Below are 25,736 nucleotides of genomic sequence, written 5' to 3' on the forward strand. Positions count from 1 at the left end.
AAACAAAGAGCCTGGCGATGCTGTTTTTAGACAGGCACCATTCAGAGTAGGATTGCGCTTTAGGAAGTGCTAAGTATGTTCAGCAATATTGGCATTTTGTTTCAGCTGGATGAAGATCCAAAAGCAAATCAGAGTCCTTCATGAATGGAAACGGTCTTCCCTCACATGCCCCTACCTTGCTTCTCCGTCTCATACGGTGGATATAAAGACTCGCATCCCTCCTACTTCCATCCCACTTTGACCTCTGCTGAGAGGCAGCAGCTTCTCACATCGGGTGAAGGAAGGGCAGGAAAGCCCTCAAGCTGCCTTTCCCCAGCCACGCCACTCTGTGGGGATCACAGAAGTTGCGCCACTTACTCCTTCAGCTGCCACAGCGTGTTGCAGGGCGGTAACCACGAGTGTAAACAAAATACATAATTAATAAAGCAGCATTGGTTTGCATTTGGTGCTTGGCAATGGGTGGGATGTGAGGAGAAGCGGCGAGGTGATTATAGATGTGAAAAATGAGGCAGGAACATGTGGTAACCCTTCTAGGTGAGCTGTCCCTGTGATCGATGGGCGACATTGTTTTCTCGCTAACCTTTTGGTGAACCTCTCTTTAGAATAACAGGGGGAATACAGTTACTCGCTTCCTCATCTTCTTTGTTGGTGACGCACACCTTTATTATTGCACCCTAAATATTGCCCTGTGTTGGTAGTAGATCATGTGGTGGGGTAATGAGCTGCACCTCATTCAGGGGCTTTTCTGTCCTCCCCCTGCCCAGCTGGAGGCTGCCTGCCCATCGCAATGCCGGCAACGGCACCGACTCTGTCGTGGTCCTGGTTAAGCCAAAAAGACCGCTTTCCACAACTAAAGTATATGTTGGGAGGAGTTGTGGGGACAGAGGTAGGGAAGGGTGCGGTGAAGGAGATGATGAAACCAAAGAGGTACCCTAAGGATTTTGGTGGAGGGGTAGGGAAGCTCCAAGATGTTGAGGTGATAAATTCATAGGCTGAATGAATTTATCAACTGGTGGCCTGGGTGAAAGTGTCTTTAAGGGGAAGTTTTGGTCCCTTTGCATCCCTTGCTCCTTGAATGTACTCTGGTTTTACCGATCAGAGCCAAACTTAGCCTATCTTCAGTAGTTTCTAACACAGCCCTCAAGTGATGAGGTTTCTGAGAGCTGCAGCCAAGTTTATGAACCCCAAACTCCTCTGTCAGGAGCAAAATGGTTCAGGCGTTTCTGGGGAAAGCATATGATACATGCCAGATAAAATTGCGACATGTGAAAAAATGTAAAGAATGCCAGGAAATGTTCTTGAACCCTGCGGTTGACTTAGCAGAGGGCTAAATGGTTACAGGCAGTCACGATTAATTGAAGATACAAATGTATACAGAAGAGAGCCCCTTCTGTCAAGAAAGGGTGGATCTTTGCCTTCATGTCCTGGGAAGTGCTTTTGATTGTTTTATTTATTTGTCTGGAGTAATTACTGAACTTCCCCTCAGCCAAAAGCATTCCTGATATATGGGGATTTCTTCACCCTTTACAAGGACGGTACTAGCTACTTGCAAAACAGTCAAATTAAGAAATGGCATCTGTACCGCAGTGCGATCCAAGGACAAATTAGAAGTTAAAATTAATCAGATGGGAATCATTCCAACTTTCCCTCATGTGTGGCACAGAGGAGGAAAAGTTTCTTTTGTATGATGTTTTTTCCACAAGTTTTGGCTCTCCAAAATTTTTCTCATGGCCACCTAAAATTTTAACATGCGGGAAATGTTTATATTTTTTCAGAACATCAGGATAGCTTTAAGAATTTGTTTTGGCAAGAAAAAAAAAATGAAACTGTAAAAGGAGACGTTTGAAGAGTCCCAGAAACAAATATATGACTATGTGTTGACATGTTATGAAGGTGTCGGGAGTGACTCCTTACTTAAAATTGTGTTGAAATTTGCACTTACTATGGATTTAAATTCATCAGCTTCACACTTTAATGATTGAATTTGGTCTCTTGATTTGGTACAGAGATGCGTTGAGAACAATTGAATTTCCCATGTGATGGTTTTAAATAAAGAATTAACTTAACTTTGCAGAAGACTTTATTTTAAAAGTCTTCCTTCTGAAGCACTGCTTTTCTCCCTGCAAACATCAAGGTTCCTTTGGGACTATTTGCACACCACATACGCATTCTTGCTTGTATTGTGGTTTTCTGTCCGGCTCCTGTAAGATATGTGGCATTAAAGGTTGAAGTCAGAGTTGTTCCTCTTCTAGCAGCTGCAAGGGCTCTCTTCCATGTCTAAGGAATTGCAGTCTTTGGCCCTAAAATGTGGTAGGCCCAATCCCCATGTGAGATAAGGCATGGGTGGGAGCAGGGGACATTCACAGAAAACACCATTCCAGAGATGGTGTTTTGGGCTTGCCCTGTCCATCCCTTTGTTCCCTAGGCACTGGACCAGCAGGCATTCAGCCCAGGAAAGGTGAACCCTAGAAGGAAAGGTGAGGAAGGAGGAGATTTCAGGGGGAAATAAACTGGTGTTTGGAGTGAACAGGTGAGCTGAGTGGCGTTTTGAAGTGGAGTAAGGGCTGGTGGGGATGGCAGGAGGAGTGGGAGGGAAGGGCAGAGACTGGGGGAACTGGCGTGGGAGATGTGGTATGTTGGGAGTGGGGCCCCACTTGCTGCAGACAAGGTACTGGTCCTTCTGAGCCCTTGGTTGCCACTGTCACTGTACCCAGGACTCCATGAGGGTACCCAGTCCCCCTTCAGTATTCAGGTTTGTGCTCGAGAGACTCAGGCACCATAAAATACCTCACATTGGAAGGGACCCATAAGGATCCATTTGGTCCAATAGGACCCATTCAGTCCAGCTCCCTGCTTCTCGCAGGAGTCCACACTGAGGTCCACACTGATGCAGTGCATACTGGAAGAGTGTTTGTCTGCTGGCTTGTTGAGGGTAGCCATGTGTTATGAGCAGCCTGGGATTTTAATGCTGATCCTTTGTCCTTCCTGCAGATTTGCTTAAGCCTTACTTTATTGTGCTCTTTATGTAACTGACAGCAGGATACCAGTAGCCGGGGCTGCTGGGGCTTCCCAGCGGGGCTGCTTGGATCCGTGGGCTTGCTCCTGTTCCCGTCAGCTGCAGCATCCAGACTGTCAGTGGTCACCCCAGTGGGTCAGAGACTGTTTTGTGCAGACTTGACTGTGGATCCCGACTTAGCAGATGTTGAGCAGCAAGTCCCAGAGTTTGTATTTCCAGGATGACAAGGGATCACAAATTAGATTGCGAGTCTTTTAGGGCAGGGACTGTTTCCTTATGCTTTTTTACAGCATCTACTCTAGTAGGCCCTGCTTAAACCTTCCAGATTTTAGCCCTAGTATAAATACGATAAAAATAAGTTAAATTCCAAGAGGACTCAGTTCTGTGGAAGAGGAATGTTTTTCCGCGGTGCTATGCCCTGCTGCTTGTACAGGGGCCTGTTGTCACCCACTCCACGAGTCGCTCTGCGAGCTGTGTTGAACTCGAGTTAAAGGTGGGAATTTGCAGCAGGAATAGCCAGATGGGGCAGCTCTAGGGTACCCCTGCTGTTCCTGGCCACTCTTACCTCCACGTGTGAGTGGGCAGGCATTCCCAGGCTTTTTCTAAAACTTGTTTGTAGACCCAACAGATCCTCACAGCATAGGTGGGATACTGTAACTCACAGAGCGGGGTGTTAAAGTGGACCTTGGATTTTGTGAGCTGTTCCCAACATGCTGCCTTGCTGGGTGACATCTACAGGGCATTTTGTCTCAAAATCTGCCTTGCCTCACTAATATCCATCTCTTTTGAAAGAGCTTTCGAGTCTGTGTATTATTCCTGGTCCTGAATATCCCAAGTATAAGACGTTGTGGTCTAATAGATATGGCACGCTGTTCGCAATGACCCCGCTTCTTTTCTTGGCTTTGCTACACTCTCTCCGTATGGTCTTGAGCGAACTGCTCCACCAATCTGTTCCCCTGTCACCGCACATCGCTTTAGATCATCAATTCTCTGGAGCAGACGCAGTGCCTTTGCACGTCGTCTTTTAGCATCTAGAATTATGGGGCTCTGGTCTCCACCGGGGCTTCTGCATGCTACAGAAATACAAATAGTTGCTGCTAATAATAATGTTAAATCTGCGTGGCTCTTCAGAGATAAGTAAAGGGCAATGCTCCTTTCTCTGAGGAGCAGGCAGGATAAGTACTTTATTTTTGTCTGTCTTTTTCTAATTGAAAAAAAAAAAAAGCGGCCAGTAGACATGATTAAAAGAAAAAAATAAAGGAGGCTGCAGTAATTTGATATTTTTAGCCTCAGACTTGCTACTTGCTCTGTGAAGCCAATCTTAGGATCACGGCCTGAGTCTGGTTTGCATCCATGTTTGCCAGGAGTAGAAATCATTTGGAGCCTTATATTGGCAGTTGGCTCAGTATTCTGGCTAATCCCATCAAAGGACCATGCAGTTTGGTGCAACTTTCAGTATTTGCTGTGAACAAAAGTCTCAGGGAATGTTACAGATCTGATGCAAGGAGCTTCACTTGGCCGATATGTGGCAGGGCTCTGGGCTGGAACAATAAGGGTTTGGGATGGAGCTGAGCATGGCAGAATGGGAGGCCATCGGAGATGAGAAGTCAACTCTTGACTGTCTCTGTGTGCTTTGGGATTTTTTTAATTATTACCAATTATTTCCAAAGATACGCACTAGCAACAGCAAAAGGTCTTAAATATTCAACGGTGAAAACAATAGATTTGAAAAGGAAAAGAAAAAAATAGTGCCAGTTCTGGCATTAGTGGACATTTGGCTCTGAGGGAGGCGAGAACAGCTTGGATTTGCATAAATTGCGTACTGCGGGTCAGAAAGCGGAGTCAGAATTATGCTTTCATTGCAGTGGCATGAATGGGAGCACATAATTGGCATTCTTCCCTTCTTGATCAGATGCCTCCTTCAGGGGATCTCTGCACCCAATACGTTGCGGCTCATCCATTCACTGCCTGGCATGGATAGGGCTTTTGTTATCAAATTATGATTTTTCTATTCTCTGATTTCTTCCATAACCTGGGAAAGCCCCAGCCCTCCCCTCTGCGCGTTACCCTTTGTTTCGGAAAACAACCAGAGGTCATGCTGTGCTGAATGTAGCTGTTGTTGCATCACCCCCCACCCCATGCATGTTTCTCCACTTCTGGGTCAGCGTCGGGCTGACAACTCCCGGGGGCGATGGTAGTGGTGCTCCATGTTTTGCACCTCCTCTGAAGTTTAGAGAATCCTCCTTTTCTGAGTCCAATAAGACAAGCGTGATTGTGATCAGTCCAGTTGGGCTTTCCTCCAGCGATGTACAAAGATGCATTTCTGACTGGGACAAGCTTAGTGTGTCTCTTGGCTGACCCAGGACCTGGCTTTCTTGTCCATTATTGGGCTTAATAGCTTTTCTTGCCTCCTAAGATTTCCAGCTCAAGTGCAACAAGGACTTACTAGTGGATTTGGATTCAGCAAAGCACTTAAATGAATGATTGACTTCAGTAGCATGCAGTGCCCTCGCTGGGACTCAGGCACGTATTTGCTTCAGGTGATGCATATGGTAAAGGGTTTCACTGAAGTGGAGCCGCAGCCTCCAGCAAGCGTGTATAATGCTTGCTGAAACTCATGTCCATTCAGACATCAGCAGCCACGTGGTAGCCTTTCCGGCTGGATGTCAGGTTCCGGTCCTCCTCCCCACATGGTTCCCTGTCGGCACTGCCTGCTCTAGGGCTTCCTCTCTCATCCTGGATGCATGTTTGCAGTTTCTCTCTCCACAGAGTCACTGGCTGGACCAAATACCACGTGCCACTTGGCCGTGTCCCATCCTTCCCTGGGACTGTACCCACCCTGCCATTGATATCAGATCCACTCAGTGGCAAAGGCAAATGGCAGCTAACCACTCTTGATGGCTGGGGCCTGCCTCTTCATTTATCCACAGACAAATGTTTTAACCTGTTGGCGCTAAGAAATCGCATTGATTGGAGAGACTTTGTTTTATTCCTTGGGTCTGCTAATCAAAAGGGCGATTCCTCCTTTAGTATCTTCCTGCCGCGGGCTCGGTTCAGCTGTACTGTGTCCGAAAAAAGCTTTTATTTTCAAGGCACAGGGAAAATAACATTTATAAAATATAAACTACGGGAATTTTCATTCCCCTTTGGCTTTAGGAGGAGGAGAGCAGCTGGTAGAGAGTGGATGAGAAAGGCTTTATCTGCTATATTTTGGTTACTGCGCTTTGAGTGATGGGTTTAATAATTGATAGAGCAATTTAGCAATGATCCATAATCCCGAAAGAAGCCTACACTCCACTCCCTCTCCCTCTGTCTCCCTCCGAGACTGATAGGCTGCTCTCAGTGTTTTTGTCTGCAGAATTTTATCCCTTGGTTTCTGTAAACAGCCTGACATGGGAGAGAGGGGAAAAAAGCAACTGTTTCTAAATCTTTTGTCTTGTTTCCACGAACAGCTGCGCTGCCTTCTCCAGCTCAGGGCTTCAGTCATTTGCTCGCACAATCTTGCTGATGAGAGCAGGAGGTTTTCTTTCAGGCCCTAACCTAAAGGGAATGGATATATGCAATGTATATAGGAAAACAGAGGGTTGCAGAGCCTCCTGGCAGGGACCTCTCCCTCCCCATTTAAACCCAGGCTTTGTTCATGGCTGAATCTGGCTTTCTTAGTCCCAGGGAAGGTGTGTAGCAATGGGAAGTGCTTGGGCTTATGCTATTGCGCTTTGCTTGAAACTCTTCCAAAATCAACTCTTTTTCCAAGAGCCTTGTGCTGATGGTCGCAGTGAGCGTCAGGATCCCATTGGGGTACCTGGAGCGTAAGCATCTGTGTAAAACCCGATTTTTAAAGATGGGTGCACCCGATCTGTGCTTGCCCAGTTTGCCCTCGTGGCAGCACAGGGCTGTGTTTGCAGGCACATGGTGTGCACCTCCTCCATGGGGGTAAGGAGTTTCAGCACTCCTGTGGGTAATGTCCACCTCTCTCTTTATCCATGATAAGTGCAGGAAGAGAGCAGAAAACATGAGACAAAAAAAGGAGACAGAGATAAGCAGGAGAAAAAAAGACAAGGCTATAGGTACTGATTATGTGTGGGTGTCAAGGGAAGGTGAAGGCGAGGAGGAGATGCAGCTGGACAAAAAGCTGGGTATAGACAAAGTCAAGTGAGATGTGTTATGCTTTTCCATATGCATTACATAGATGCCAGATTGATATCGAGTTGTAATTAAGCATGACATAAAGTCAGCTATGCACAGCTGTATTATTCCTTAAAATTACAAGGGGTAAGGTCCTTTAGGACACAACAAAGTTTATGGACGCTCCACCGTGCGAGGTCTGTAAGACAAGCTGGCTGAGCGCTTTCCAGGAGTGACGGAGGCATGGATGGCCTGATATCGGGGCAGGGAGGAGTGGGTGACTTCCCGGGGTCCCAGCTAGTCCTGTCAGTCTCTGACACCATCCTCTGGAGTATTTTCACCCTTCCCAGTCAGCACCCTTGTGGAACATGAGCAGTGTCAAGGGGCGGGTAGTTTAGTCTGCTTCTGTGATTTATTTGCTATTAAATACCCTTAGTAATGATAGGCTCCCAAGGCTTGTTCGATAATTATGCCAATCAAATCCAGAAGTAATTCTTGTGTAACTTGCTCTCTGTTTTTAAAAGACAGATAGAACTGTGTGTGTACACTGGTTAAAAACACCCTGGGGCCTGCATCTGTACCCGCTGAAATACTTGCAGCTACATAGTGTTTTGCCTGAATGTAGGAGGATCATGGTGACCTTCCTGTTGACAAGCATGTCAGTACTGCACCATGTAGAGTCAGAGTAGTTCAGGTGGAAGGGGGTCTCAGGAGATCATTTAGTCCAACCTGTTGCTCAAGGTAGGGCCAGCCATAAGATCAAGCTCAGGAATTTGTTTTGTCAGATCTTGAAAGCCTCCAAGGATGGAGTCTGCACAGCCTCTCAGGGCAGCCTATGCCAGTGGTTCATTATCTGCACAGTAGAGGTGTTTTCCCTGTCCCCACTGGGAACCTTCCCTGTTTTGGTTTATGTCTATCATGTCCACCTCCTGCTGCCCACTTGAGCAAAGAGCCTGGCACCATCTTCTCCATGTGGCAGAGGAGAAGGTGGTTGGCTGCTCTGAAGTCCCCTGTGGCTGTCTCTCCCCTCGCTGAGGTGCTCCAGTTTGCCCAAGCACTGGGGGACCCAGACTGGGCATGGTATCCAGATGTGGTCTCAGAAGTGTGGCTGGAGGTGGGTCATCATGTTCCTTGGTCTGCTGGCCCTGTTCCAGGGAGGCTGTTGGTCCAGCTGCTCATTTCACCAAAGTTGTTCCCAAAGTTGAGGTGCTTATGGCCTTTCTTGTAGAGCGATTCCCCAGGTATTGTCACCAGGGCTCATCCATCCCAGGGGCAGGACTTGGCATTTGTCTGGGGTGCATCTCAGAAGGTCCTTGTTGGCCCATGCCTCCTGCTTCTCCAGGTCCCTCTGAGCGGCAGCCCTGCCCTCAAGCGCATCACCAGGTCTCTCCAGTTTGGTATCCCCTGTAAACTGGATGAGAGTGCGCTCTGCCTCCTCCCCTGGATCAGTGATAAAGATGTTAAACAAGACCGGTCCCAGGATAAACCCCTGCGGTACCTCACTTGTTACCAGCCTCCAGTTTATATTTATGTCCTGTAACATAAACCATCACCGAAGGCTGAGTGGATCCAGCTTCCAGCCCTCTGAGCTGATACAGATATTTTTTGATGTGTTGCAAACTAATCTTGAGGGATGGGTGAGGGCAATGTGAGCAACATGGTGTTGGAGCTACCCTCTAGCGGTGGTTGTGCTGGTGGTCTGACAGCCCTGGAAATGGCTCTGGCTACACCCAGAGTGCTTTCCAAAAACCGGGTGTATCTGTGTTTGACCTGCGAAATAGGGAGCGTGTTAGTAGGCCCTTTAGGGGCACCATCCCTCCTTACGACTCAAACCAGAACATCTTTGTGGTGTACTCTGATAGACTGGGTGACATTCCTCAAGGGCCCTTTCCCTCCCCCATGAGTATCCCTGTGTTGACCAAACTCTCCGGGGTTGAACTTTACACTGGAATCTGAAAGGCAGGGAGTGCCTGCGTGTTCTGGGCTGAGGCCTGACTCCCAGGGCTGTCCTTGGCTGCGATTCTGCTGGAGTGGTGCTTCCCAACGCAGCCCAGAGATCATGGCAGTCCTGGAGGCCCTAGTGAGTGATCTGCAGAGCTGTACCACTTTGGTATGGGCTTCGGCTGAGCGTCCGAGCAGACTCCAGTGCTCAGGTATGCAGGAGAAATGGAGAGATCCCGCAGCAAGGCCAGCAGTGAGGGTGAGCCCAACTCTCCCCAGGTGGGAGTGGCACAGGTGGGTCTGGAGCTGCTTTCCTGCCCACCGCATGGGGCAGGGAGGGAGTGAGCAAGCGGGAGCCATCTGTGCTTGTAGGTGTTGAGCTCTGGCCCTGATGGCTGGCTTTTTCACAGGCAGGAAGTCTGCAACTGCCCAGCCCCAGAGTGGAGGAAGGCCTTGAGCCTGGGGGTCATCCATATTAGGTGTCTGCATCCCTCACAGGTGTCTGTGCTAGTGGAGAAGTGGAAGGGCAAGGGAAATAGCGACTATAACCTTTTACTCCCAGAATATGAGCCTGTCTCGCTTTAGAGCCCTGCACTTAAGAAGTTATTTGGGGTCTGAGAGGTACAGAGGGACAAAAAAGGTGCTGTATGCTCTCCACCTCCATTAACTAAGAGCTGAGGGTACTCTGTGTGCTACAGTATACAGCAATAAAAAGTGGACACCTCCACAAAATACAAAAGGCTCAAGTGAACAGGTATGAGAAAAAGAGTCCATAAAGATGCTGAAGAAAGGATTCAGCTGGGAGGAAGGCGGGAGCCCCATCACATGAATAAAAGTCCCTTTGTAAGATGCATGAAGGATGCAGCTCCTCCTCCTGACAGGAGGTATCTTGGTGCATGGGAGAACACAAGCTCTGAGAGGGGTCAAGCCCTGGGCGTGCAGCCGGTCAGCGTGTGCCTGCTCAGGCCTGGGGGTCCGGCTCCTGCCTCTCTGCCACTGCCCAGGGCTTTCTGGATGGAGATGTGAAAAGTGCTGCTTCCTGAAGTTCAGGCTTTGGCAGGTGAGACTAACAGGTGTAAGAAGACAGGAGGTGTGTATGTTGATGCTACAGACAGCATCACTGTAGGTCTGTCTGCACTGCCTGCAGCTGCCTGCAACCTTCTAGAAGCGTCACCCTGAAGGCGAGAAGCAGGCACGCTCTCTGCTCAAGGGGCCAGCAAGTATCAAGTTTTGAGTTATATTTTTGTCTGATATGTATACTTGTCCATGAAGGACTCTGCTGAGACAATCACGCTTGGCCACAGGACCCTACCAGAGGTGGTAAATTATTCCTGAGGAAGGTAGTTTGCAGGGGACCTTTAAATTCAGAAAGAGCCCAGCTCTCTGAAACCAAGTCTGTGGAAATGAATTTTTTTGGCGTTTGTTTTTAGTGTCCTGTGATGTGTGGGTGAAAAAGCCAGGGAGCTAGACTGGTAATTAATTTTCCTGACAGAAACACCAGACAATGAAATTACCCTGCCACAAAGCAGGGTTGCTAAAGTAAATACTCTGCCAGTGGCAGGCCTGAAAGTGGGATGGGGTCATATGTGAGGTGCAAGCAAATGATGAGATGGTACTTCTGCCTGTGGAGACCTGTGGGTGCTGCCAGCACGGGGAACCTCACACCTTCGGTCTCTGGCACCCAGCACCGGCAGCTCTCTGATACACACAGACATGTTCAAGCTGGGCTCCAGCGTGATGAAGAACTTGCTGGACCCAGTGATGAGCCAAAGAGCAGGTCACCCTTTGCTGGCCAGGGGAGTAATATGGTCTGGGAAGGAGGTAGGAGATGTGGGAATAGGGATGGGCTGTCTGCTTCTTTCCTGGAGATACAGGCTCTTCAGGGCTCTTCAGTCTCCCAGGTTGGTGGTGAGTAGTTTCTAAATCTTTAGTCTATGCTGGCGAGATTTGTGTGAGCTGTAGAGCAGCTTGTGCCTGCACGTATGGAAGGGGAGTGCCTTTCATTGCGAGATGTTGAAGGCAACTTGCAGGAGAGGGAGGACAGGAGGGTGAAATTTTCTGTTTTCCCTCTGTATGTCTTGTACTGGAGGCTGGAATTACTGTGCTGAGGGTATTGAGGATGAAGAGCCTAAAAACTGGTGGAGAGCGGTAAGTGAGGACATTCCTGCACGTACTGAGGTGTCTGGCGATGGGCTGCCTTTGAGTGGTTTCAAACAAAATCCCCACCACAGTTGAAAGGTTTGGTGAGTCTCTGTTAAAACAATCCGTATTACCGGTATAGAAAACACTTCCCTGTGCAGCTATGGAGATGTGCTGAAGGCCTCAGTGCTGTTCCGGCAGGACCTGCCGCCGTGTGAACCATCTTTCTGATTTATAATTGCAATGTTATGATGTGCACACTTTAATAGGGTGTTTTCCCCTGTTGCATAGTGTTACCAGCTGCAGAATGGAGAAATCCCACATAAGAACTGGCTAGGGCATGGAAAAGTTTTCTTTCCCTTTGGAAAAGAGAATTACACCATTCTAAGAGCAGCTGAGCTAAATCTGAGTGCATTTAGGAATAAAAGGGTTAGTTGTGGAGTGGCCTGCATGCACATTTTAGGACCAGAGTTATTTAATGTATTAATTGTTTGTAAAAAGTGGTGGACCAGTAGTGAAGTGCTTAAGTGTGCAGATACCATAGACTTGCTTAGGTTAAGCTGCAGAAAGGAGTGAGGAACATTTAAGGGTCGTGATCTAGATGACAGATAACATTATGCCAGATCAGAGCAGTACTGAAAGACAGTAAACATTGGAAGAGGAAAACCAAACTATTTCTGCATAGTTCTATGTCCTAAATTAACTGCAGCTCCTCTGGAGAAAGGATTGTCTGTCTCAGAGGATCTCCCAGATAAAGCATCTGCTGAAATGCTTCGTGTCACTCCAAAAGCAAACAAAATATTAGGCTCAGGGAAGACTGGAGCATGAAAGCATTCTGCAAATAGTGTAGAATAAGTCTGGAGACTATCCTCGTGTTTAACTCTTTTTAGGTCTGTTCAGCCTGTCTCCAAGCAGTCGTGTTAGGAAGAGGAGTTGTAGGGCCAGGCAGTGGAAGTGGATTGAAACATCCATGGGATGGAAAAGCCAGAAGCTGCTGCAAACAGGAGGGAACAGGGCAGAGATATAAAAATAGCTTGTGCTAGAAGAAAGGTGATTCAGGCACTTCTGTCTTCACCTTTAGCCAATCCATGTGAACATGAAGTGAAAAATTTAAACCTCATGAAGAAAAATCAGGCTTTAAACAACTGGGTTAAGATGCTATTGAAAGCAGAAGGTTGCCTGTGGAACTCCGTGCCACACTGTCTGATTGAAGTAAACATCTCACTTTGTCTTAAAAAATTGACATGTTTATGTCAAGAGAGGAATTCCACATGTTAGATAAAGGCCTTTGTGCAGAAGGAATATGCATCCATAACTGAGTGTACAGAACAATTTCCACCTGATAGAGGTTTGAAAGTCATTTTATCAATGGACGAGTTGTTTCATTACAGAACTTGTAGCATCCTCCACCAAAATGCTTGGTGTTGGCCTTAGCAGAGAGTACCAGCAGCCAGGCAGAACACTGACTCCAGCTCTCTCTTACGCATGGCGAATGGGAGGTGTCTGCTAGCCAAAAATCTGGAAGCCTGTGTGGTATCCGATGCCTGTTGTTCTCTTGGTGCCTTAAGACCTACTTAATTAAGTTAACAAGATATTTTTGTGTTAGGGCTACTCCCTCTCCATGGAAGGATTGCAGTCACGACAGAAAGGCAAGGCTGGGAGAAAGCCACAGCAAGTGCTGGCTGCAGCGTACGTGAGGCACTGTATCACTTCGATCTGGCCCTGCTCTCACAGGGATCCTCATCACTGTTCGAAGATTATCATCTGTTTGGGGATGAATGGGCAAAGATTGCAACTAATGTTTAGGCTTGATTGAGTAATGCAAATACTAGCTTTCAAAAAGGTAAAATAAAATAAAACTATCTCAGCACCTCCCCTCCCTACAACAATAGGTCTGGTTTAATATAATGAATGACATCCCGTTTAGTTGCCTTTTAGGTGTCTAAATGGTATGGACATTGGTTTTGTGCTTTCCTTCCCAGCAACAAAGGTGCAAAACTTCTTTTGTGTGTGACAAATAAATTCTCTGCTAAGTGCTGTGTTCCAGAAGCTGGAGCTTTAAGGAAAACCCACTAGACAGCTGAAGACTCCTAAGAAAAAAAAAATTTGAAGTTTTGGAACCTCAAATTCTAGATCATCCCTTCTTGCAGGGGTCTGGAGGTGTTGACAGAATAAGTGTGGGGAGAGAGGGGAGGTACGTGCTGCGTATCACAGCAGTGCAAGCGATTTTTGTGAACAGGGAGGTTTCTACACAAAATCACATTGGGAATATCCCACCGGTAGTCCACCCCTCCGCTCCCTTCACTTGAGTTAGTGGGAGGGATTTGAAGTTCAGGCGATGTGTGGCTGAGCTCTCATTAGTGACCAGGGACATTTCGTTCACAGTGTGGAAGGCAGACAGGGAGAGGCAGATGGCTTTGAATGCAGGATTTACATAGTAATGAGATTCAGGTCACCATAGCTGTCTTTCTCTCTCTGCATTTTGTCTAGGTGTCGAGTAGTGGAGTAGTGTGCAGGGATGACGGATGACGGAATGAGGAGGAAAGGAGGAAAATTTAACCCCTTGTTCCTAAGGAGTGATTGGTGTTAGAATAAAAAGTTTGTCACAATGGGCTAAAGAAAAGTGGGGTATGAGAACAACAAGCACAGATGAAGCTAGAAGGGCTAAGGGTACCTGCTTTTTAAGTTTCTGGCATGTGGGAGTGGCACAAAGCATCCTAGCCTTAAAATCCCAGAATTTCCCTTAATTTTTACGTTCCGCATTGCTGGTTTGAGAACAGATAGTTTTGGGGTTTTATCATGACCGGTCAGCCCAAAACTGAGGAAGTTTGTGGACTGAAGATGAGGCATGGATTCTTGCTACAGGGCCTTTGCTTGTTTCTTTGAAAAAAATTACCCGTTTTGCCTGGTTTCTTTGCTAAAGACTTGTCTTCATATGACTATGTAATGGTGTGATTAAAACATAATATTTTCCACTGCAATTGGTAATCCTTAGTATGCTCTCACTAGTGTCAGATCTTATCCTGATGACAGATGGGAAACTGGGAACCATGGGTCCTATTTCAAGCTCTGGATGATGGCATTTGATTTGCTCAATAGTCAACCCCGGGCATTCCCAAAATATGCTTCAGGGCCTGAAGAAATCCCGAGGCTATTTTTAAAATTACTGAAGTTTTAAAGCAATGTGTGTTTATTTCTTTTATCTATCTTCTGCTTTTTTTTTTTAATGTAGTTAGAGGAGTGTGGGAAAGTTAGTTTTCTTTGTGTTCTATATCACCTGACTCCAGAAGCTGAGGCTTTAGAAGTATTGCAAGATCTGCACGAAGAGCAAGAGAGAAGCCTTAGGTGATCCCTGTGCAAAATGGGATCTATGGCACTTAACTGCCTGTGGAAGTCGGGGCTGAGCTAGGGAACGTAAGGAAGGTGTTGGTATGCGGTGGTGGGTTTTGTATAACGTTTTCTGTATTTGTAAGATACTTCTGATTCTTCCACATAGAAGTTGCTCTTGAAACACAAAGCATTTGGGGCACTAATGGAGAGGATTCATCTTGTCTCAGCTTGGCCACTGGAGTTTAGGGCGCTTGTCTAGCCTCAGTGGAGAAGGATTCAAACCATCCCAAGGCAGTGGGACAATCTCTCCTTGAGGGGGTGCGTGTGTCTCCAATGACTGCATGGTCTGCACGGTAGCTAGCTAAGATTACATACCAGCTTCTACGTGGCTGAAAGGTGAAATGACCCTCATCTTAGGGTCTTTTGGAAGTCTGAGCTGAGGCTGGTCTTGCTTATTTGGATGTCTCCACCATGCCCTGGCTGGGGATCCTCCTGGAGAGCTGAAGGAAAGCTTTTGTCTTGTCCTCCCCTTCCTCAGCAGTGCTAACACCAACACCTCAGTGGGCATCTGCTGAAGCCGTACGTGGCGGGAGTGCTGCCGCATTTTGTGCTGCCATAAGAGAAGAGAAAATTTAATCAGGCGGCTAGGACAGACAGGGAAGTGAAGGCTTCTTGGCTACTTCCTCCTGAGGAAGAGGCTTAGGTCTAATAATTACATTATTTCTCTGTTTTATGGTTACATCCATTTGTTTAAAAAGCCAGTAATCCTTTTATACCAGCCCTGTAATGATTATTTATTGTCTGGCTGTTTGTGAAGCCCACTGAGCTGCGTGAACGGAGGATGCTGAGCCGCAGGGAGTCAGCACAGTTCCTTCACAGGACAGCGAGCTGGGCCTGAGCACCTTGAGTGGGGGCCTTGAATGCACAATGTTAATCTTGTGCTTCATTTTCCCACCTGCTGAATTAAAATAATGTTAGTTCTCTCCTTTGCAAACTGCTGCGAAACATAGGACTGTCTCTTGGCAAGATGCTGCCAGAGGACTCTTCTGCAAGGATAAGTATTCACCAACTCTTGGTTGGTTAGCAGACACTTTGCCCGTGGCCAGTGGGCACTTCTGTAGAAGCGATGACACTTGTTGGCAGCAGGCAGCTTCATGAGTGTCGCACTCTGCGTGAGCCTGCCTGCGCCAGCCGAGCAGATCCGCTCCTGTTGCTGATGTTCTCTAACCTCTTCCTTTGCAGAGCCCCTGAAATCATCCTCGGTTTACCGTTTTGTGAAGCAATCGATATGTGGTCGTTGGGATGTGTCATTGCAGAGCTGTTCTTGGGCTGGCCGTTGTACCCAGGAGCTTCGGAGTATGATCAGGTGGGTATGGATATTGCCGTGGATGCCGGTGAGAGCACAAGTGTTCGTGGATTGGAGGTTTTTTCCCTTCTTTTGTCAGATTGAACAGATGCCAACTTTTTCTCTTTTGGTAATAGGGGACATGTGATTCTTAGCCCCCTTAAGTCAACTTTTTCATTATCCACTTGGGGTATTTATTCTAGGTAACCAGTGTGCTGTTTGGTACGCTGTTTTTTAAGACCTGACTGCGTAAGTGAAATCTCAATCAAGAGTCAATGCTGCCGTTGACTCTCCAGCTCTGTACGTGTCTCTCCTCACTGAGCAGAGCAGACACCCTTTCTCTGCTGTAACGCAAGTCAGCAAGTCTTGAATAAAGGTTTATTTGTTAGAAAAAGCTGAATGAATTCCGCTGCATTTCATAACCCCTTTTATGAGGGTGCATATTAAAAGCAATGACAAGAAGGAGAGCGTTCACAGTGGTGTAGGTTTCCAGTTAATATAAGCTGTCGTACTTCTCTCCCTATAGGCTTTTACGCTTCTTTTGTTGTCCTAAAACTGATAGCACAGCGGCTGCTAGAGCCAGGGCTGCAGAACAGTTTCCATTCCCATAGTCTTCTTCAGGGTGATCTTAGCTGTCTGCAAATGAGGTCTTTTTTCTTTTGGAAAATAATTTTTTTTTTAAAAAGAACAGGGTAATAAATAAGTTTTTCATATAAGAAAATGTTTCTTTGACTTTTCATTTTTAACTAGTATTTTTTTAGTCAGAGCTTTAAAGGTGACATTTGGCAGGGGAAAGAACCGTCAGTGAAGAGCAAGCAGGGCCATTAGTGACTCCAAAGGAAATCAGATGTAGCTGAAAAATTTAGAAGCATTTAAAAATCACATGCCAGGCATGGAGAGTAGATTTTTTTTCTCCTTCCTGCCACACCTCAAAAGCCATAAAACACACAACTGAAAAAGAAATCACTATACCTACTTGCCCAGCTTAACTGCCCAGCACAGAATGTCCTCTGGTGAAGTCTGGTGAGGGCTTCTGGGGAGCTGGGAAAGGGGCAGGGGCTGATCCTGGACCCTCACTGCAGCCCAAGTTGCCCTGCAGCGCTGGCGCTTGCTTGTGGGCAGGATCCTGGTGTTTCTCAGGTGCACGAGCTCAGATGGATGTAAGGAGCCGCAGAGCTGAGCAAGCCATGCTCAGTGAACCAGGTCCTGAGTGCTTGGAAGTATTTGAAACAATGACTTTTTAAATGCCTTTATTTATGTATTCATTCATTTATTTATTTTTACCCCTCTCTGCCTCTTCTCTCAAAAACTGTTTCCATTCTTCCCTAGAATTTTCTAGAGCAGATGACTAATTTTCATAGTTTTGCAGAGTTTGTAGCAATTTTGCAGAGTGAAACATTCAGGAGTCAGGAGATGCCAAAGTTAAGGTTTCATGTGACACCCCAGGTGTGTGTGAGATTTGTCTCTAATTGTGTAATCACAGACTGTGTCTCCTTTGAATAAATAAATTAAAGTCTGAGATCCTGGCACCGCATGTGTAGCATCTTTTAGCTGTGTGAGTGCCAGGGAGGTCATACTCAAGGAAGTAACCCAAATAACAAATGAAGTCATGTAGGCAATAGAGATGAAGTACTGAGGGTGTCAGTTTGTTTGAGTGTATATTTCATCTAAGTTCAAAGATAGTCACTTCATAGTCCTCTGTTCTGAACTTCAAACTGCTCCTAGGAAAGACACTGCACTCAGCTGGGGGGAAGACCAGCAAATATCAAATTGTTGAAATTACCTCCTGGGACGAGTGCATGACATAAAAAGGTGCAAAGTGGTGAAACACCCCACTGAAATCTCTGTGTGGGTCTTCCTCTTTGACCTCTAAAACCTAGGAACTTTCCTCCCTTTATCTCTAGGCTTTGTGGGACTGTACCGTAAGGGTGAGTTTCCAGTGATGTACATGATAAACGGAGGGGTGCCGTATGGGAATTCTCTTTCCTCTCATTCCTTGCACTGTTGTTTTTTTTTTCTTTTGTGAAGTTTAACTACATGCTGTATTTTCTCTTTGTTTCTTTGTTCTATTGTTTTAAATGCCTCCTGCTCTTCTTCAAGGAAGACCTCCAGAGATCTTCACAGGATGAACAGTGACCTCTCATCTTTCTCTTACAGATTCGCTATATTTCACAGACACAAGGCTTACCAGCAGAGTATTTGTTAAGTGCCGGGACAAAGACTACGAGGTTTTTCAACAGGGATACAGACTCACCATATCCTTTGTGGAGACTGAAGGTAGGAAGATGTTCCCTTGTTTCTTTTACCTTGCAGTTGTTGGTTGGAATTGAGGAGACATTCAGGTCACCTCAGAGCCTAGGTATCTGCTTTTTGCAGTGCAGCACAGACATTGGGGTGGGTATAGCCTGAAGTAAAACTGCCACCCCTGAAGTCTGCAGCCCTTAGCCCCCCTGCTTGGCTAGGGATTTGTGATTTGTGGGAAATTTTAAGTCAGGAATTGACCTGGAAATCTCCTTGTAAGCAGTCAATGAATTTATGTGTCGTTTAAATGAAATATGTCGTGAGCAGACTTTGCTCTAGTATCATTGGGGGAGAAAAAAAAAGAAACTCTTTTAATTCTGACAATCAAAACCGCTAGTATTGCAAGTGAGCTCTGAGTCTCTTGTGCTGGCATGTTTGGCTGCATTCAGTCCCCAAGGAGAGAGGCCAGTGGGCTTCTAACTGTAAGGATGAAAAGCTGAGCCTCACGCTGCAGTGGGTGTAAGAGACCTTTGGGACTCGTACTGTAGTTGGGAGGATCCTCTGAAGTGAAAAAGAAGTGATAAATCACCTTGTGACATGAAAGCTGTCATATTACCGTAGCAGAGATAGTGTAAATGTTATCTGGTTGAGCAAGAGAGACACAGTGGTCTCTGATGAGGGCAAGATAAAGCACAAGCTGGAAGTGGCACGTAACCTGCAGCTGATTGCAGGACAGTTCTGGTCAATGCCTGTCTCCTGTTTTGAGCAGACGCCAGATGATCATGAGGCAGAGACGGGGATTAAGTCAAAGGAAGCAAGAAAGTATATTTTCAACTGTTTGGATGATATGGCACAGGTAAGAGCATTGGTGAGTAACCAGCAAGACTGCCTCACATGCTTTCAAGCAACACTAACAAAGGGGAACTACGTGATTTCTCTGTGTATCCTATTCTTGTGCCAGCTCCTGAGAAATACTAGGATTATGCCTACCAAAGCAGCTCGTTACACGCTGCTTTGTAGGGGAAACTGCACACAGGGCCGTGTGAGCTCAATGTGCTGTAGTAAAGCTGCCTTGGAACATGGCTAAGTCACATCTCTGAGTGTCAAAATCCTGCTTTTTCTGTTGTCTTTCCTGTGCTCCTCTGTGTGACCACTGGCAAGTCATTTACTTCTCTGTGCTTTAATATTTCCATTTGTAAATTGTGACTTTGAAAATAATCACTGTGGTCACAGAAGTGCGTGCTCTGTGTAAAACGTGGCTATCTGGGGGAACAGCAGCAGTAATTCACTGTGTCAGTTCCGTGTGGTTGTGAAAGTTAATTCCGGCTTAACCACTCCTGTGACTGGAGTTTATGCTAGCAAACAAAACTAGTGTACAAAACTGGCACAATGCTAGCGCACAACACTAGCACAAAAGTGGCGTTTCTGCTAGCAAAGTCTAGACACTGTGGCATTCACAAGCAAACATGCAGAAATGGAGGCCTGAGATCAGGCGACTGTATAAATGGATGAAATAACATGTTGGGTTTTTTTTTTCCTGGCACCTGGTACCTGAATGGGATGTTTCTCATAAACCTGCTGACAATTTTTATTTATTTTATGTATATTTTTGCTCACAGGACACATAGTCAAGTATCTGATAGCACAGTCCTTTATATGATAAATATACTGATTATCAGAGCTTGCCTGCTACCACATGGAAGCTGTTCATCTTCAGTGGAGGGTGACTAAGTGTTTCATTAGCCATTGACCCAAGTGAGCTGAACACTTAACAGTCTGTCTAGAGATCTGACATGCACAAGCCAGATGACGAGCCACTGCGGAGTCTGCCGTGTGACTTCAGCAACTACCCCTTTCGACAGGGAGGCTTGCAGGGCATGTGCTCCAGCAAGGAGTACACTCAATTTGCTGGAGACCTGACCATCTGTTCTTTCCCTTAAGCGCTCACCCTTGTCCTTTCTCTTTTAGGTGAACATGACAACGGATTTGGAAGGCAGTGATATGTTGGTGGAAAAGGCGGACCGGCGGGAGTTTATAGATCTGTTAAAGAAGATGTTGACGATAGATGCAGATAAGAGAATAACACCCATTGAAACTCTGAACCACCCTTTCGTCACCATGACGCACTTGCTCGATTTCCCTCACAGCACGCAGTACGTGATTTTGGCTTTTCGTGGGTTTTGAATTGAGGGGTGAAGAGGAGAGCTGGTTGTGGTGGAGACCCAAGTGTGTCTGAGGGGCATTATTAAGATGCTTAAGCCTTAAGTTTTAATCTTTTACTGGTTAAAAAAAGAGGATTGGCAGGTCTTAAGGTTGCAAGGATTGTGTTTTAGGTGCTTGGCATTTAAAACACTGCAGTGTGTGCTATATTCATTATGTAAATATTCAATAATTACATATGTTTGCATTAAAATGCAGAAGGAATTATGCAATTAGGGCTGAAAGTATCAGTATATCTCTAAGTAATATAGTCCTGATTATTACTGCAGTAATCAACCTTATCTGCAGTGGGGAGCCCCCTTCCTCCCAGAACCTTCCCATCTTACAGGGGTCAATTTAGGGCTGTTTGCTTTTAAGGAAAGAGCTTTTTTCTGCAACAGGCTGGTTTACAGGCGCAGGCAACAGGACAAGTTCACTTTTCGGCTTTCTTGTTGCCTGCCTGTGTAACTTTAAACACCACACTCTGACCTCAGCTGACACATTTGTGGAATGGAGATGGACTCCACTGCCCAATGGGAATGGGAAGAAGTGTCATACCTTCAAGGCTGGCTCCCCCTTCTCCTAAGGCTGTGTCACGAAGTGCAACAGCCCAAAACACAGGAAACCTGCACCCAGCGCATTGCACTTGTCCCCCAGGGAGTTCAGGCAGGGCCAGGCTTCTCAGGTGCAAATGACGGCAGACACCAAACTGCCTGGTCTCTGGGAGTTTTCCAGAGCCATCAGGACACCCAGCTTTGAACATCCTGCTCTACAACACTCTGCAGTTCAAGGCTCTTTCGCAGGCTGTCCCTTCACCTGCTCAGGAGAGCAGAGTTTCTGTCACAGCACTGTGCTTCATCCAGTGCCGCGTGCATGGGTGTTTAAAGGCTGTGAGGAGCTCAGGTACGAATTGAAGGGGACTGCTTACAAAGCCAAAGAGTATGTTTGTGTGGGTGCTGCAGAGCAACAGGTTACTGAGTGTCACCTCTGCTGCCCGTGTATGTGCTCTTAGCTGTGGTATTTCAAGTTCGTTTAAGGTAGTTTTCCTTCTGTGAAGGAGCTGTAGCTGCGTTTTTGTTACATTTATTGCAAGATAAGACTTACTCTGCACAGACAATTTTGAGCAGTTAACTGTAAGTAGATAATAAATGATAAATATATGAAAACAAGATGGGAGATTGTTGTGCTAAACAGAGAGAAAGTAAGTTTCATGTAAAAATGTTCATAAATTTAAAAATGACTGTATTTTCTAACTGTGTTAGCATCATATACAAGAGTCTCTTAATTTGCAACAGTCCTTTTTACTGTGCAACAGCTGATTGTGTAAGATAGGAGAGATTTCTGGCATAATGCATTGCCATCAGAAATATTTCTGCTAGCGCAGCAAACCCTAATTGTGTCTTCATTTTTGAAGTGCTCGCTTGTGGCTGCTCAGGCAAAGCCCCAGAAAAGTTGAAAATACGATTGGAGCCAATAGCAGTGAGAATTTTACCTGAATAAAAAATTCAGCATCAGGTCTCTGAATACTAAATGCCGTGCCAGCCGGGTGCGTAACCCCGCGCAGCCCCTCCATGTTGGAAGCGGTGATTGGTGAAGAGAGCAATAAGCTGTAACCAGCATGGCAAGCTGATGGAAATTTTGTCTGTGATTGCCTGTGGTTTTGAGAATAGAAACTTCAAAGCCTCGAGAGATGCAGGGAGTTGTAATCTGTCTTGAAAGTAAATTGGGCAGCAGAGAAAGTGAGAGTACATGGAAGATGTAGCTTCTGGAAGGAGTCTCTGCTATGGCGCGCGTTAGAGAGGCTACAAGTTTGAGCAGCCTGAGGGGGACTGTTCTGCTTACTTCCAAGCAAACAGCAAAACTATTTTAGCTCCCTGTTTCACGTGTTTAACTGCCTGGCCTGTAATCTGTTGCATACTCCTCAGTCTTTCTGTCCATTTTGATCTGTCCCTGTCTTCTTCCCCCCCCCACCCCCCGCCCTTTTTTTTTAAAGACAGAGAACACAGTATTACATTAGTAGAGATTATACCTTATTATATAAAACCATTCAGTAATGCACACAATTTACCGTGTACAGAATATATACTTTTTCCAGTATTTTCTGCTTTTTGGAGGGATAATTATACTCATACCTGACTGGAAAAATGCAATCCAATAGTCTTCTATATTTATTTGATAAAAGTGTGTAATTTTTCTGAATGTTCTGCAACTTACAGGTATTTCATAGTTCTTTAAGTGAATGCACATAATGCTCAGCTATGCACAGTGTCCTGAGCCTGTCTTGTCTGCAGGTCTTTATGGCACAGATCCAGTAATCAAGATATTACCTATAAGAGAAGAAAGATGACCATGTGAGTAAGAGATAAGACAGGGATAAAAAGACCTAGGTCCTCTTCCTGACCAACCCTAGGGATCATATGAACTTGTTCCTTTTGAACAAACAATTTGTTCACCTCCCCTACCTCTAACAGCTTAGATCGTTACAAAAGAAATTATGCATACAGCTGATTTTTTACAGCTACAGCTGATGTTCACTGTTTGGATTTGCTATTTTTCTGGGTTGGGAAAATGGAAATAAAGTAAATGCCTTTATACTTTTTTGAGTTGTCTTTCTGACTCTGAGGTCACATTTGTAAAAGCAATTATTATGGAAGAATTGTGGAAAATCTGTATTGGGTTTTAGACCTTGGAAAAATGAGATTTTATTAAAAATACAGTTTTGCGCAGGTTCGCTATGTTGTTATCTCTTAAACCTCTGTAAGCTTTGATAGCCCAATTATAAAAATGAAATACCGGCAGTTTCATGTGCCAGACACCTAGAGTGCTCTAGCAATGTGGAGAGTATTTCATCTCCTTTACTGGGGATACAAAATATGATACTTCTCAAATTTTCCATTGCTATATCAATAACATTTAAAGGAAAGTCTCTGTAGAGGAACAGGCTGTAATCTTTCCCCCTAGAGATCCAATTCTCAGTCTGAGATAACCTCAGAACCCGATTCCCTCGGGGTGTCGAGGAATCTGATTTGGCATAACCTTTTGTGATGTGAATCGTCCCATTGACTGCTCATGTGCTTTAAGATAAGCATCTGCAGAAGTGTTTAGCCAGACAGGGGCAATGTTTTAACCGCTTGCCTGGACTCAGCTCTCAGCAAACTACTTTTTAAAAGGAACAAAGAAGATTTTTTTAGGGGTCTCAGTGACCAAGAACAGTAAAGTCCTTCCTTGCAAAAGACTTGTAAAACCACATTTAGGCTTACACTGAGGCAGAAAGCATGAGTTGTCTTTTCCTCTCAGGCTCAATCATCAGAATAAAACAGCATCTGTCTATCTTGCTCTCAGTCTCTTTCATGCTTTTAAAATAGCCGCTTTGTATTTCTTGCCCTGCCACCTAAAGAGCAACCAATTTGCCTGCTTTTTGTGACTTACCTTGCAGTGCTCAGACCCTTGGGGGCACCCAGAAGTCCCAGAGCAGCCACTCTCATCTTGGCGCCCATTTGGCCCTCTACAGCACAGGGTTAATCTGATTCTCAGTGGTTGAGAGAGAGCTGCATAAAATAGCAGCGGGTTTTAAGAGCCCAGAAAGTGCCAAACCTGCCGTTGAAACCTAGTGCAGGGCCACTGTGATGAACTGTTACCTCTGTTGGTCAGTTGGTTGATTTTCTGTCTCTTCCTTGTCCCCACTTCCACAGTGTCAAGTCCTGCTTCCAGAACATGGAGATTTGCAAGCGACGGGTGAATATGTATGACACCGTGAACCAGAGCAAGACACCATTCATCACCCATGTAGCCCCAAGCACATCGACCAACTTGACCATGACTTTTAACAACCAGCTGAACACAGTCCACAACCAGGTAAGGGTATCGATCAGAAGCAGACAGTGCTTGAAACATTTACATTAGTAGATGTAAATGTCTAGAAGATGAAAAACAAAGTAGCATCCCATTTAACATGCCTGCCAGAACATGGTACTTTTTTTACTCTCCTTCCTCAGCTCTTCTCCATTCTCTTTTCTTCAGGCAAGTGGTAATCTTGTGACATTTTGTGCAACAGTGAAATGTTGCCCTCATTGTTTATATCGTTGTTGGGGTGATAAATCCTGTTACTTGGGAAGTTGCTATGGGGAAAAGCTCATTAGTCCCTTAATGCAGCAAGCAGGACTGCGCTCCCTGGGTCAGGCAGAAGTATTTGTGGTCTTACAGCACTTCTTCAAATTGACATTGAAGTAAAAAGAATTTAAACCCTTCTGTAACGGTCACAGCACTGTAACCAATCAACAGGAAAGAGTTGTTTAGTGGTGATGTTTTTTCTTATCTCTCATTGGTTTTACTCCAGATGTCACAGATGACATGAGGACGCTGTGCACGTTCCCCCTCTTCGAACACATTGCACTCTACATTGGTGTGCTCTGGCTTTGTAATCATACGTGCCCCAGTGTTGAGGGGTGCTGGCTTGATAAATTTTATGTGACTAGCAGGCTAAGTTGTTTACTGTGGTACTGTATTACAACAGTGAAAGGAAACTCTCCAGGGACAGCGCTCTAGGAGACTGAAGCTCAAGAAATAGCTACTGTCTTTTAAGCCTTTTGGGAACAGGCTGCTCAATATTCACTCTAGAGATTGCAGGTGATGTTGTGGGAATGGTGCTTGGAAAGCAAGGAAGAGAAAGGAGTCTGTGTAGATGTACAGGGTGTTCCTGTGTCACTCAGAGAACCAGACTTCATGACTCAGTTCTCAATACATGTGATCACAGAAGGTCTTTTGAAACAATTCATTAAGCAGATGCAGACAGAGATAGGTCATGGCTTGGTGTGATAGGGCATTAGTTACAAACACTGGTTCCCTTTCTTGGCTGTTTCTGAGATGCTGACTAAAGAAATGCGTGCTACATGCTCCGCTAGGCCCCAGCTGCAGGGCAGAGACACCACTTGTACCACAGTTGCTAATAGGAAATGCAGACTTGCTTTCGTTTCCTCACAACTCACTTGATGTTAAGATTGGTTGTTGGCTGGGAAGGTCCATGGTAATCTCTCAGTTCTCATAAGGCGTGTGTGTTGTGAGCAGAACCGGTATCTCCAGTGTTCCTAGAAGAAGTGGTAGAAACATTTCCAGGAAGGGTGTTTTAATTTGAGCAAGCTCTAAACCTTTCACCATTCTCTTCAACATGCCACTCGTCTTGGCTCTCTGGTGCTCCCTGTCTCTACAAAATATCCGGAGGTTGCCTCCTTCCAGTTATGACTCTTGAGATTAGGAGTGTGGGAGCTGTCGTGGTTGCTGCTTAGTGTGTTGCACAGAGGAACAGATTGTACTTCTTTGCCTCTGCACAGAGAGAGGAGGAGAAGGAAGAACTGTTTCGCCATCGCATCCCTCGTGGCTGTGGCTGTGGCAGTGCAGCATGAG

The 25,736-nt window shown here is 45.8% G+C and overlaps 1 protein-coding gene across 6 annotated transcripts in view; it reads left to right on the plus strand.

Moving 5' to 3' along the window:
* The window catches only part of HIPK2 (homeodomain interacting protein kinase 2), a 130,762-nt gene that overhangs the window by 79,986 nt on the left and 25,040 nt on the right, over positions 1 to 25,736 (plus strand). For 4 of the 6 annotated variants that reach the window (XM_086754606.1, XM_086754577.1, XM_086754585.1 and 1 more), the window contains exons 3-8: positions 15,794 to 15,917; positions 18,054 to 18,173; positions 18,907 to 18,993; positions 20,106 to 20,290; positions 22,628 to 22,687; positions 24,029 to 24,191. In XM_086754606.1, coding sequence (XP_086610732.1) covers positions 15,794 to 15,917; positions 18,054 to 18,173; positions 18,907 to 18,993; positions 20,106 to 20,290; positions 22,628 to 22,687; positions 24,029 to 24,191 — 739 coding nt within the window. The remainder of the gene's footprint in view (positions 1 to 15,793; positions 15,918 to 18,053; positions 18,174 to 18,906; positions 18,994 to 20,105; positions 20,291 to 22,627; positions 22,688 to 24,028; positions 24,192 to 25,736) is intronic. The other 2 variants (XM_086754611.1, XM_086754600.1) reach the window with 1 other exon arrangement.

The sequence above is a fragment of the Chlamydotis macqueenii genome, chromosome 1 (assembly GCF_036417535.1).
Source record: "Chlamydotis macqueenii isolate bChlMac1 chromosome 1, bChlMac1.mat, whole genome shotgun sequence".
NCBI lineage: Eukaryota > Metazoa > Chordata > Aves > Otidiformes > Otididae > Chlamydotis > Chlamydotis macqueenii.